The sequence below is a fragment of the Vanessa cardui genome, chromosome 4 (genome assembly GCF_905220365.1).
Source record: "Vanessa cardui chromosome 4, ilVanCard2.1, whole genome shotgun sequence".
NCBI classification, from domain to species: Eukaryota; Metazoa; Arthropoda; class Insecta; order Lepidoptera; family Nymphalidae; genus Vanessa; species Vanessa cardui.
This window is the reverse complement of record NC_061126.1, coordinates 6,560,644-6,574,844: the sequence shown is the minus strand read 5'-3', so window position 1 is coordinate 6,574,844 and position 14,201 is coordinate 6,560,644. Positions and strand designations below refer to the sequence as shown.

Here is a 14,201-nt window from a genome sequence, read left to right as displayed (position 1 = left end):
TTTGTATGATTCGCATAGCCCTGTTACAATTGTAAATTAATTGAAACAACTACATAATTTCTTATCTTAATAATATAATGAGCAATATTCATTAACGTATTTTTATAATATTATAACAACTGTGCATTCCAAATCAAATGATATGTATACTAGTAAAGAATGGGCAGATCGATTTAACAATCACAACCCTCGACTAAGAAATCAGCTCCGCGAACACCGTATTTCTTTAACAAAATTTTCATGTATCTTAGCCACTTTTATTAAATGTAATAATATAATATCTATATTTTGTAACTACTTAGTATTTTGAATTAATATAAATTTAGACCTTTGTTTATAAAATGTTCTGTGTTTCTTTTAAAAAAATCAAATCAAAATACTCTTCATTGTACAAACCGTAAACACATACATAGATCTACCTTATGGAGATCACCTTCAAGAAGATACACAAGAAGCGGCCTCATCGCTACAAACAGCAATATCTTCCCGGCAACCTTCAGTTGGAGGAAAGAAACTGAGGTAAAACAATCTACTACAATGACTAAAAAGAAAATAGTTACTATCAATATGTTCCCCTAATTTATGCAAATTGGTTATACAGCTATTATAAGCTACGCTTTTAAAATTGAGAAAATCCAATTTCCTAGACATGGGCTTTTAAAAGGTTTCATACATTCATATTCAGTAAGGCTGGACGCGTTAACTTATTCGTGAGCGCAAATCGCAGCAATGAATGGGGCGCAATGACTGCAAAGTGCAAGCTCTGAGCTGTATAGACACGTGTATGTCGCATCATCTGATTCAGGTGAATGCAGGACGTAGCGTCGTCCAATTTCGCGCGCTAAATTGTTCATAACGGAAGTTCATATCCGGACGTCGGGCCGCCCTACGCTTCGGGCGAGATTAGGCGGTAATTACCATTTCCTGTGACACAGGACGCAGACAGCGTTCGAGAAGTGGTTCCTTCTCAGAAGCGGCGCCACGGAAACGTTCCGCATTCGAAGCCCGTTGAGGGAAGGAAAAATGAATACAGCAGTTCCTCGTGATATTGCTTTTTAATTGCTCGATATTGTTTCTTCTAAGTGTAATAAAATATCTTCATATAATAAAAGCCATTGAAAATACCACAATATTATACGACGTAAAGAGCCGCAATTGAGGCTCCGTCGGAAGACATTATTTATCAATACGCTTCCTGAAATTGAGTGTACAATATTTTGAGCCGGAAAAACTGATTATGTAAGAATAGAGTGAAGTACGAAGAGAGGCTGCATAGGCTTCGTCGGATGGCGGCAAGCGCGCCTCGCTGCCGATATGATTGAATAAGTGAGCACGGTGCTCCCTAATGAAACATATTGAACGTGTATCGAATCACTTAGCCATGCCGGTGCGCTCCTGCACTCGCTTTTTGGGGCATGTCAACAAGCGTAGGTGAAGCCAACAAATAACATTACGGCAGAGTTTCATTTTAAGAGAGACAATAAATTGAATTAACTCGGGTAACTTTGAACGTCAAAGAGGAGTCAAAAATTTAAACTTCATTTTACAGAATAAATTTCTCGCGGCATCGCCACAACGCTCTTTGTATATATTTATTTTAAAACATGCTTTGAATGCTTACAAAAGGAGGGATTAATAAATAAATCCATTTAAAACGTTATAATTAAGATTTTGTGTTCCAAAGCAGGCATCATTTAGAGTATTTTTGTAACGTAATTTATGAAGCAAGATATAAATGAGCTGAAAGACAGAGCAAAGTAGACATTAGACAAGACGAGCGGCACAGGTTGGTGACACGCAATAACACTGCGGTGGACAGCAAAGCTCTTTGAACATGTCCTCTGACCAGCTAGTCGCGTGTCGAAAAATCCGAAGCTTTGTAAGTCGCCGTTTCACTTCAGCGTTGTCAACACCGAATAGAGTTGTCGAAAAATTGTATTTTTTAAATCGGCGCAGTTTATTTTAAATTCTATCAAACTTTATAGTGAACAACACAAAACACAGTCGTTATTTTATCTCAGTCATAATTTCAATAAATGATTATACCTAATAGTTACTACAGAACTAAACAAAATTATTTAATAAAACGCCAATGAGAATCGTGCTATATAAATTCGTAGCGTAATTAGCATACGGACTTCCGACGTAAAGATATCACTGAATCTCAGTAGAAAATGAAACGAAAGATCCACATGTTGTGACGTGCTAAGGTTTTTATGTGCGTTCCGTGTTTCGGAGATACATTGTTATTAATTATTTTAAAGTTATTCTGTGTTTAGTTCAGGTAATTATTTTTTTAATTATTTTTAATACTTCATTACAGGCATAAATAAGTTCTACTTGAACATATGTATTTATGTCTATAAGGATATTTTTTAATATATTTGTTAATCAAAAAAAAATATTTTTTTTTTATTTTAAAGTCAAATAAAGTAATAGATGGAATAAGGTAGTAGGATATATAACCTACATATTCATTAATTCAAATGAATATAAAATTTTGTACACATTCGTGTTTTTTCGATTATTTCATCTACGAATTCAGTTTAACAACAGCAACATATTAAAATATAAATTATTTTTATCCTACAACTATTTTTTTGTAGAATAGTTTCGAAAATTTATATTATATCGAAAAGTTACATTAATATAAATACTTCATAATATATTTGATATACGAAAAATTAAATAAATTATGCTTAAAAGAACATAGTAGAATAAAAAGGCTAGAATTTGTAGCGTCCATTTTGATAAAAATTTTTCAATACTTCGTTGCTTACAAAACTTGATTTTAATTTTAACATCTTATCAAAATAAAATAAAAGTCACGTGTACAAAGAATACCAATTTCAGTAAAAATACAAATCAAATTAAAGTATTAAAATTCGAACAATAATATTCCTAGTTTTGAATGATGCAAAGAAATATATTCCCATCGACAAATAACGTTTCTTGTTACGGTAAAACGTGCAGACCATGTAACGAAGATAACTTGCTTAGGTCTACGCTTCAGTCAAATTGAATTAAATCTTCGCAATGTTCAATCTTCATTAAATGTTTGTAAATTGATCATATATGAATATTTTTCCATTTAAAAAGAAACATGAAATAATATGAGAAAAAGCTGGTATCTACATCTACAATGTATATCTATAAAACGAAGTCGCATTCTATATATGTCTGTCTTCATATACTTCTTCTAAACCAATCAACGGATTTTAATAAGGTTTTGACTGAAAAACGACACGAGAAAGTCGTAATCAACTTTATATGTTCTTACTAATCATCGCTTCTACTTTTATCCTATCTTATTGTAATCGTGCGAAGGCGGGGCGGGCTGCTAGTATGTACCAATGATTCGCTACGAGTTCTCCGAAATTTTAGGCCCGTTTGCTTCAAATCAAATGCATAGTTGAGTCCTTTGGGCGTTTACTAGGAAAGGATAGAATAATAATATATAATAAAATCAGCACGGACAAGCTACATGTGTATCTCCGTTTAGCTTACTTGATAATAAATAATTTAATGATACAAGTTACAGCTAATTTCACGATAGCTTTTTTTTAATTATAACTGGAATATTTCAGTTTCAATTACAAAGCGGAGAACCAATAATAATAAGTAATAATTTTCTTATTAATAATATGATATCCTTTATTTATCAAGGAATGCTTCGTGCTCGACTGTTTTCGGAATGATTTTTCTACATTATTGAACGAATGCGTCAATGTTATAATCATATTTATAATATATGTATAAATAAAAATGATATTATGATAACAGTCCAACACCGATTATTTATATTTTTAATTTGTGTATATGTTGCTAATGTGATTCTGGTTATGTTTAGCGAAAATTCTTGTTTTTATTCCAGTATATTTGTAGGATTAATAGACACCAAACCAATATCATGCGATACGTTATTGCATAATAAATACCTGATTTCGTATTCATTAAATTCGATTCAAAATACTTTTATAGTAAAAATATTGCATATAATACATAGCCGAATAGGATTTTGATAAGGTAGTTCGACTATCGTTTGTCTAACTTCCGAATTATAATACCGGGTCGGGATGTAATTATTTGCATAGAGGTATTATTTTTTTTTTTTGTGAATATGTTCTCAGCAGCATGGTGTTCGGAAGTTGACAATGTTATGAACTATGTACTTCGGAAACTACAAAAGTTGTTAGACTTGCGCTTGATCGGATTGCCGTCCGATTGGGTTTTATAAGAGATAGGCATGGAAAGTGCACCAGTGATAACGCACATACTTGTACAATATTTTATCTTCCGTGCAAGCATACCTAACCTAAGTGTGATAATCAATCGTAGCTGTTATTTACAAACCGACTAAGATAGTCATTGATAATGAGTAACCCATGAAGTAAATAAGTTAACTAGTAATTAGTTAACTAAGCTTATTCTAACCACTTTTTATATAGATTGTATTCCTTAAAACAATCATATTAGCTGATATCATTTGGCGATTCAGAGGTACTTGTAAAAGTAAATAATTTGTCTTATAAATAAATAAATATTATTTTAATCCAAATGAAAAGGTATAAATTCTATAAAATGGCCTTGATATAACATAAGTAAATAAATTGGTACAATTTCAATAGAATATAAAGTGTATTTGACGTATGTTTTTGGACAAATACATACAAAAGTATCGTAATATCATATTTACAAGCAAATAGCATAACTGGCGTAAATTGAGACAGATCACGACGCAAGGCACTAAGTGGTGCAGAGTGATTTGTTTGCAATGCTCAATGCTCGAGCAACTGGTGGAAATAAACAGTCACATCGAGCTGTGGACAAGTATTAGCATCGAGTTATTTCAAGATCAGATTGAACTCATCAAAAATATACGTATATTTGTCTTCACGTAGAATCTGCATATTCCATAGAATCAATCTTTTTGATAATGTTGACGTAGAGTGCATTTGGATTTTATCATCAAATGTCATATATTAAAAATTTGTAAATAAAATAAAATTTTGGAATATATAGGTATTTATTACGACATGATTATTTTCATTACATAAACTCCACAGACTATTTAGCACGGTAATTGTCCAAATATTTAGAGTACAATATGGTAACAAAATTTATGTTTTTGGTCTCCGTCAAAAAGTTCTAAATTCATCGAAAGATTTATTTTCCAAACCCGACTATGTATATCTATTTTAGGTACATTAATATAACATGTTTAAAGTGAAAATAATACCAGAACTTAAATAAATATATTATTTGAAAGATTTTCAAACCACAGACACTAAAAAAAGTAAAATCATATTTCACACACAACTATTTCAATGTCTGAGTAACTAAAAATTTGCAAGATTTATTTTCTTATAACTTTAAATAAAAATACATTTTATTAATAAAATTGAATCTAGTTAAGATATTCTAATAGAAAATAAGGTAAAAATACAAATATTAATAAATGACAAAAGAAATGAATAATAAGAGCATAAATATATATATAAAATAAGACTTCATTTACAAACACATTATATTTATTAGTTAAGTTATATTAGATGTTTAATAAATTTACACCATTTTATGAATATCGTAAGGCAGTGGTGTCACTTTTTCACTTCAATGTTTCGAAACAGCTTTTTGTTTACGTAAATCACAGCCAGTTTAGAGTGCAGCGACATCTAAGGCATCAGGTGCGATACACTCACGCAAATATTTTATGAAAATACCAAGAATGTTTTCCCTAGGGAAGTACGATGTCGATATTATAAGTAGATATTCAAATAATCATTTATATTATCACCGATTTATCAGTTTTAATATAACAAAGAGTAGAAACATAATTATATTTGGGAATTTACATAAAATTAATAATGAATCAAAAAAGTTACATTATTTTAAATAACATTTTGTTTTTCATTTTTACACACTTATCCAGGCAATTTAAAAATATATGTTTACAAAATTAGAATATGACGTTGTAATTGTAATTAAAAAACTAATAATATTTTAAATAGCCATTACAGATAGCGCACGAAAATATAAACATTAATAGAGTTTTAAAATATCGAGTGAGCGCTGTAAGAGACATGACTAGGAGGGTGTCGGCGTCGCGGCCGCATCCTACAGCCAAACGGTAAACACTTTGCTGTAATCTCGAGATGAGAAAACTTTCAGTTCTCTTAATTCAGAAACTTATTCAACAACCTAACAACCTTAGAGCGGACCGCCCGGCGGACACAAGACAAACAAACTTACTCTTTAATCTTTGTCTTTATTAAAATAAACATTCAAAACTAAATTTCACATTATTTCTTGTATTTTTATATATTACATTTAGAAGAATTGCTTCGAGAAACGTAAGTAAAGTATTTCGTAACATTTCTTAACAGATTAATATTAAACATGGATTGAATCTCATTCTATTATATATGTATATTAACTCTTAAAACAGACAAAACCTAAGATCACGTCTGTTCATATCATTAAAACTATACTAAATCCCCTTCCCCCTAGAACCATCCAGAGACAACTAACATTAATTTTATCTTTTGTTTTTAATAAAGAAAAACGTTTGTATTGCTTTTAATAGAACTTTTCTTTAATATTTATTTACAAAAGTTGATAATTTGAGTCTATGTCATGACATTATTTTAACTCGAAACCAGCCAAGGAAACTTACACTAACGTATAATGTATCAATGTATTCTACAGAACACAGAATCCGTGTATATAAATAGTCAAAGAAAACACAGTTCAACACCTTTTTCCTTCTCTGTTTTCTTTACAGTGTATACAGATAAAATATTTTCGTTGTATAACATTTGGATTTTAATATTATTCAACCCATTGATGAATTGAAGTGGGGCTTTGGAAGTAGTTAGTTTGTATGAGCAGGTGGATATTATACGATTAGCAGTTATCTCATTTTTAAGGTTGATAAGGTTGCGTGATACATCTGAGGAAAGAGAATAAACGCTACCGCTCAGTAGGTACGTACTAGTCTTAGCATAACGATATGCGTAGTAATCTAGCTTGATATAAAGTTTAGAGGAACAAAAATGAAAAAATAAAAACATTCGTTTAAAGCAATTTGGTTGTGCCGTGTCGATTCAATTACTAACGCCGAGCGCTACAGAATTTCGCAAGATTAGGGCAATGAAAAAATACTGCCGGAAAAAATCTAGTATACATTTAATAGATAGGTATGTTGCTGTTTAATTTCGTTGCAGATATCATTGTTTACTCTTAATTTTCATCAGAATACATTAGTCTTAACCTACATTATAAAATATTGCCTCGCAATAATGTTTTTGTAGTATTAAGAATGTAATAATCTACGTGTATTTTGTAAGCAAGGCCAGACTGTAATGTTGTCATCGTAGATGAGTCCGGGCAAACGAGTACCACTGTGCGAGGCGAGCGAGTCGCGTCCGGGTGTTACCGTCACTGACATGGACACTGTCCAAGAAGAGAACGACAATGACAGGTACGATTATTATATTAGTACGTATATGAAACTGTCTGTTAATGCAGAATCTGTCACATGCACGAACGTTTAGTAAGATAAGGTATGAACATTGTGTAATTATATATTGTTTTACTACGAGGTTTTCGATAAAAGAAAAATGCAATTAATATTTTTGTATTAATTTACCGTCTAGAGCGCGACCACAAAGCTAATGCATGCAAACAATTTAATTAAAGTTTTCTTTTAAATTACCTTTAAGTTCTTTGTCTTCTCGTTGAGGTTTATCGCTTATCTTTTGCTAGATCAGTTGCACGCGTACTTCTTTGTTTATAACAGAATTTTATGCGTTATAAATCTTGTTGGACTTTTATAAATATGATTCTTGAAAAATTATAACTCAAACATATGTAGAATACAGATTTTATTCTTACGAAACACAAATAATTTGATTTAGAGACATTTAGTCAATCAGATCAAAACCAAACCAAATTCATTCAAAAAATGAAGATAAAAAATAAAGAATCATATTGCATATTTATGTGATAACTTTAAATAATGAAATCCTTCTTTAGAAAGCAAATAATATCAAAATAAAATATTTTGAAATTCAAGAGAAACGATGCGGACATGTGGAAGTTTATTCAAACATTTCCGGTAAAGATACACATTTTGGAGATTTCGCGGCTCAGTCTCGCTGTCGAAATAGTTCAATACAAAGCAGTATTCCAGATTTTATGTTACAGTGTGCTCTCAATAATAATGTTAACTTATCAAAATATTTTAAAAAATATAGCAAAGTATAATATAAATATATACTTAGCAAAATTAATAAAATTATTTATATTTCAAACAATAATTTTGACCCGTTTTGAGATAAAATATAAATAAACAATACTTAGATATTATGTCATATGTCCTTATTAGAATATATGCATATTGACTTTATAGAAAGGAAATTAAATAATTGCAACAATTGTTTTTGTTTAATAATCTATGTATAATAATATCGTAATAAATCAAGCATTTGAATTGTAATTCCAATGGGTAAATGTTTTAAAATAAAATAAATATTGTTTATAGTATTTATTTACAATAGAATGTTTTCAAACATCCTCTAAAAGATATAGATGTAAGAAATGCATGCACAAAGAGGGATTTAGGTGCAGTAACGGTGCAGAAGCTGCGAAAATATTTATGACGTTTGATAGACCGCTTTGTGTCCTATAATACGCTCCAAGCTTGACTGGTCTATATAAACTCCAAGATACTCAAACTAAGCTGCAAAGGAAGTTATATTCTACGTTTACATAAGAAATAATTTCCAGTTAACAGATTTTTTTATTTGTCCTGTAATTGTTATTGATAAAAATCTATTTGGTTTTTGTCCGTTTAACGAAGATTTAATTAAATACAGATATGTTACTATTATAATGTTATATTTTTGATACTATTTTTATTTTTTTTTCATTCCAATAGCGACGAGTCTTCATACTCTGATATTGGCCATTTAAGGGAACGCACAAAGGCAATGTTAAATCACGGAGTTGAATCACTTTTACAAACTTCGAACTCGCAACCAAACAGCCGCCGCGTGTCAAACGACATAGATGCCAAGCTCGCCGCTAATCTCAATACAAGGTAACTACAAAAACCACAAGTAAATACATTAACTTCACCCTATTTTCTTAACAATATCTGTCATTTGCTTAGACGTCCCTCAGCAATAATAGCAGCGTTTCGCCGACCATCGCAAGCACTAGCTTTATGCGCAGCAACACAAAGGCGATTCTTGTCTGAAATGACGCCGCATTCCCGAACCTCAGTCGCTTCCACTCACGAGCCACCAGCATCAGCAACTGAAGTCATGGGACAGTAAGCCCTTTATGATTATTACTAAAAACATCCCTTCGTTTATAAATTTTAATATTTTCTTACAATTTATCAAACTCGTTTTACAGACATTTCGTATCAACGCACACATATGTACGAACTCAAATATAGATAGATATAAACATATTACGTCCAATTTGTAAAAAATATGCGAGTCAGTAATATTTATATATCATATCAGTCGAAAGAACATAAATCAGACCGACGCTGTCAGAACTGACAAGCCGAGGGGTAAATGCAAACGACACCGGCTCTTCTCACAGCCTTTACAAACAGTTAACACATGTTCTACCGACCGCAATCTCATTCGAATCATAATTGTACTATTTTAAGTTCCACCCTGTTTACCTTTATGTTTTTATTTATTCGTTTAGTCATATTAAGAGAAGAGTGAGAATTAAAAGTTTATGTCTAAGTAGGTATGTCATATTTCTAAGAGAGATCAATATGTGTTTTTTTTCTTTCAGTAAATTACAGTATATCATTTCTAATAAAATCCCAATAGATAATATTCGATTGAATTAAATTTTCAAGGAAAAAGGTGTAAAAACTCATTTAGTCTCACAATAAATGATATAAACGTAACCTATTTCTATTATATATATTATAGTAAATTGTATTCATGTCTACATAATGTTGCTGACAATACAAGCGACCTACAACGCATCAACACCATTCAAAAGCGTACCCTTTATTTGTTAATAGATAGACAGCCTGACAATGCTTCGATGAGCATTCACTATAAATGCTTCGCGCAAATTGTAATTAAAATATTAATGTTATTTCAATATTATACTCATACACCTATTGATATAAATAGACTTTTCATTATTTTAACGCCTTTGTATACACATTTACAAAGAGAGATACAAGAATATGCGAATCATTTGACAAACTTTCGTGTTTGTTAGAGAGCAGTACATTATTTTGAGTATAAGATTTTCTAGTTTCATAACTATATGGATTGCACTCAGATTGATACAAATGTTACATACTCAATAGTTACTTGATCCCAAAGTTTATGTTTGGGTTTTTTTTTCATGAGATTTGTTTAAATTATCACCACCACAATCACACCTAGAAGACCACTTTTATGGTGTCTTTCACATTATTTTTCTCATATTATCAAGTAATTTAGGTACTTACTTTTAAATCACATAAAATATTTAAGACGTCATCTTAGTTTAAGGATTGTCTTCTTTAAAGTGTGTACTTAGGGGGTAAATTGCCACAATTTTTGGGTCATTGTCCTATAAACACATCCTTTTCTAAGATATTTGAAAATAAATAACTGTAAATTTATCATTTATAGTGAAGCCTTAAGTAAAGCATTATCAGCGTTGTATGCGAAATTACTCGTGGTGCTCGGACTAGCTTTTCCTGTAACTGAGGTTATTGCAAATGGCGTACCAGACGCATATTATCAGGTAATAATACTTTTCTTTTAAAAATATTTATTACTACATTGAAAGGACAATACGAGAATCAGTTTAAGATTTGCAGCAGCAATTTTTCTCCGCACCTTAAAATCTTAAGTAACAAAACCCCTGATATAATTATCTACAATTTTTGGCTTAGGTGCCATGAGCCTTCAATCATTTATCACACTGGACCCACAACATGACTAAATGACTGAACAAAATTCTAAGAGAACGATGGATAAATTGTGCTTTAAATTTAAAATTTTATGGGATATTTTTTTCTTTTCAGGGTTTTTACTTATATCTCTACCTCGTGTCTTTATTGTTTGTAATATTCCTTTATGCGAATTTAATTCGCGAAAAGGCATTCAACTCAATAATAAATAGTCGCGGTGAGTAAATATATGTATTATTCTAAATACACCCTGAGGTTAAGTTAAATGACAAAAATCACAAGATATAAGCTCCAGTAATTAGTAACATTTGCGTAACAAAACTGCGACATTAAAATCACATCTTGTTTGCATAATGGCCACTGCAAAGATTACCTTCTTTAGTCTGAATTCCACTAACGTTTCCAGTCATTCGTATAATTGTTGCTTATCCATTCTTCACATGTATGACGGCCAACAAAAAACTTAATTTAAATAAAATTTTAACACAAGATCGTTTTTTTGATGACTGTCAGAGTAAAGCAATTATGGCAATTGTTTTTCATAATCGACAGATGTAGCAGACAAAGATGACAAAAACGGTACTGGAAAAGCAACGCCTATTGAAAAAGTAAAACGAAAAGAAACTATTTCCCGCTATGGCAGCTTTTACTTGAGGCTGGGAGCTATAGGTAAACATTATGTATCACAGTAATGTGGAACTACTACTAGTTTCATGATTAATAATCAATGAAGTGTTAACTTTTTATTTTATTTTAATAGCGTTTGGTATTGGCTCAATGGTTTACAGCGGTTTGGAATTTGGAGAATATTTCGAAATGACAGATCGCTGCCGATCATTTCTATCCGCCCTAACGCCTGCTTTGCGCATGGCGTTAACTCTTGTCCAGATGCAACTTATATTTCTGACAAATAAGGATATTGGAGCCGGAAGCCACAAAATGATACAGAGATTTGGATTCATGCATATGATAGCCACAAACCTGTGCGAATGGTTGTATGTTCTCGTCGAGGAGACGAAACACGAGATAAACCATCTAGAACATACAATGATTACAAAACCCAACACCAGTTATAATAAGACGGAGAATTTACCATGTAGAAGATCTAATATTATGGGAACGTTGGTACAAAATGCATCACCGTTTCTTTTTCCATGCACTATTGAATACTCGCTGATATGTGCTGTTATTCTTTACGAAATGTGGAAAGAAGTATGTAGAAATCATATACTTATAGCTTATTTAGAGCCACTTTAATTAAAGGTCAAACAAATCTATGGTTATTTGCAGGTAAAATGTACCCCTGAAGACTGTGAAAAAAAATTTAGCTACCATAAAAACAAATCTCGCAATAATTCAGTAACTCCTGAAAAAATTTTACAACAATTTGGTAAAATACTTTTATTTATATATTTTTTTATAATAATGATTTTTTTATTCTATTAAGAGATACGTAGAACCATACTAACCTGACAACCACGATCGTGTAATTATACCGAACTTATATATAACCATATATGAATAAACATATTTCTATAATTTCATTACAAGTGATAAATTCTATTAAGGAATTTTTAAAATATAATGATTATTATAATGTGCAGTTTAAATGGAAATAATAAGAATAAGTTAGAACCCATCTCGAAATGTTATACAATAAGCTAAGCGCATCCGACTCAATGCACTGCACAGTATATCCAAGTATATTTCATTTGTTTAATTATTTATTAACATTTCAGCGGGTATGTTAGGAGTAAGCTCACCGCACGGCAGTCGAACAGCTTTGCACCATTTCTCAGTAGACTGCTCGCACGCACATCGAGGATTATTTGCTGGCATACTTGTTATCGTTATTACTATCATATCATTAATTATGTTCTTTGTACTCGCAAGCAATCCGAATACAGTCAATGTAAGACTAAGTCTATTTTTAGAATTGACTATATTTCGTTTTACTTGATAGAAATATTAAATTTACATATATTTCTAGGATGCAATATTTGAAGTAAATATTTGCGAGTTGATATTGTACTCGCTGACTTTACTAGCTGTGGCAATTGCACTGAAACAAATGAGAGTGCTGCCATATAAGAGAAAATCACAAGGTAATAACAATAAATATATACATTATATGGCATGTCAGTATTCAAATATCAATAGCTTGTGATTTGTATTTGTTCCAGCTGTTCTTGGATTGGATACGTCATTGTTGATTCTTGCGCAGTCTGGAATGTTTGTATATTGCATGTTCAGTCTCATCGGTTGTCATCATACGATGAACTACAGCAATGGAGCTGGACTCACTGGTTTCTTCTCTGAATTCTTATCTCTAAACCAAGTAAAATATATGTATTTTAATTTATTTAACACCACAAACATTTCGACGACCATTTTCGTATTAGCGTAATCTTAATAATACTTCATCTGGCATGGTCTATTTATGTATTAAGAATTTATAAAATAGCCGTATAAAATTTGGCATATGGCTTTATTTTATATTTTTTTCTGTTTCCAATATTAATCGTGGCTGCCCTTTGCCGTTAGCATTTTGTACTCTATTTCAAGAAACTGTTTTAAAACATATTGCTCTTTGTCATATTCTACTCCTCGTATGCCGTAGCTAAAAAGATGATAATGTTACAGACAATCTTGCAGTCTCTATTTATTATTGACGCTTGGTGGCGGCGGAGCGGAACTTCAGAACAACGAAGAAGAAAGCCGGGAAGACAACTTGTTACTTTCTTACTAGTCGCAAATATGGCTATGTGGGCAATCAACACGCTAGAAAAGGTTTCTTATACTAATATATGTTTTTGAGTGTGCTCCTTATTTTTTTTATTGTATTTATCTTTGAAAAAGATCCTTTATACTCACAAAGTTTTTATCTATCATTCTGAATGAATCATTATTTATTTATAATTCTGATTTTTTTTTAATTATCTATCAGTAAATATATTCTCTGTCTTTTTAATAATATGTAACATTTATTTTTTTAAAGAATCGTGCGGAGTTCCGGCCTGCGCATCTTGACTTCTACGGCCCGTGGGCGTGGACAATCATCACGCACGTTTCCATGCCCTTGGCGATATTCTACCGTTTTCACTCAACGATCTGCCTCTTTGAAATTTGGAAAAATAGCTTTAAGAACAAACCTATTTACTTAAACATTTGATGTTTTAAATTTAAGAAAAAATAAAGAAAACACAAAAAACATCCATGATTAAAATATTTCAATAAGTTTTACTATCCC

The 14,201-nt window shown here is 31.3% G+C and overlaps 1 protein-coding gene across 5 annotated transcripts; it reads left to right on the top strand.

The window, feature by feature from the left end:
* Positions 1-2,259: 2,259 nt before the first annotated feature.
* LOC124544476 (proton channel OtopLc-like) lies at positions 2,260-14,176 on the top strand. 5 transcript variants are annotated; one of them, XM_047123050.1, is made up of 14 exons: positions 2,260-2,284; positions 7,380-7,483; positions 8,942-9,103; positions 9,176-9,337; positions 10,668-10,782; positions 11,066-11,168; positions 11,504-11,620; positions 11,712-12,163; positions 12,242-12,341; positions 12,691-12,863; positions 12,942-13,056; positions 13,135-13,289; positions 13,595-13,741; positions 13,950-14,176. In XM_047123050.1, exons 2-14 carry the CDS (start codon positions 7,380-7,382, stop codon positions 14,121-14,123), a joined length of 2,079 nt encoding a protein of 692 aa, XP_046979006.1. In that variant the 5' UTR covers positions 2,260-2,284; the 3' UTR covers positions 14,124-14,176. The 5 variants fall into 5 exon arrangements, with proteins under 5 accessions (XP_046979006.1, XP_046979008.1, XP_046979007.1 ...); XM_047123052.1 differs by lacking the exon at positions 2,260-2,284 and adding an exon at positions 6,893-6,982; XM_047123051.1 differs by lacking the exon at positions 2,260-2,284 and adding an exon at positions 6,902-6,986.
* Positions 14,177-14,201: the final 25 nt, after the last annotated feature.

Bases quoted from the DNA above. Each gene is read 5' to 3' on its own strand.
- LOC124544476 (XM_047123050.1), top strand. From the start codon at position 7,380: ATGAGTCCGGGCAAACGAGTACCACTGTGCGAGGCGAGCGAGTCGCGT. The intron at 11,621-11,711 runs GTAAACATTATG...TTATTTTAATAG, and splicing joins CTTGAGGCTGGGAGCTATAG to CGTTTGGTATTGGCTCAATG. The intron at 13,290-13,594 runs GTAAAATATATG...ATAATGTTACAG, and splicing joins AATTCTTATCTCTAAACCAA to ACAATCTTGCAGTCTCTATT.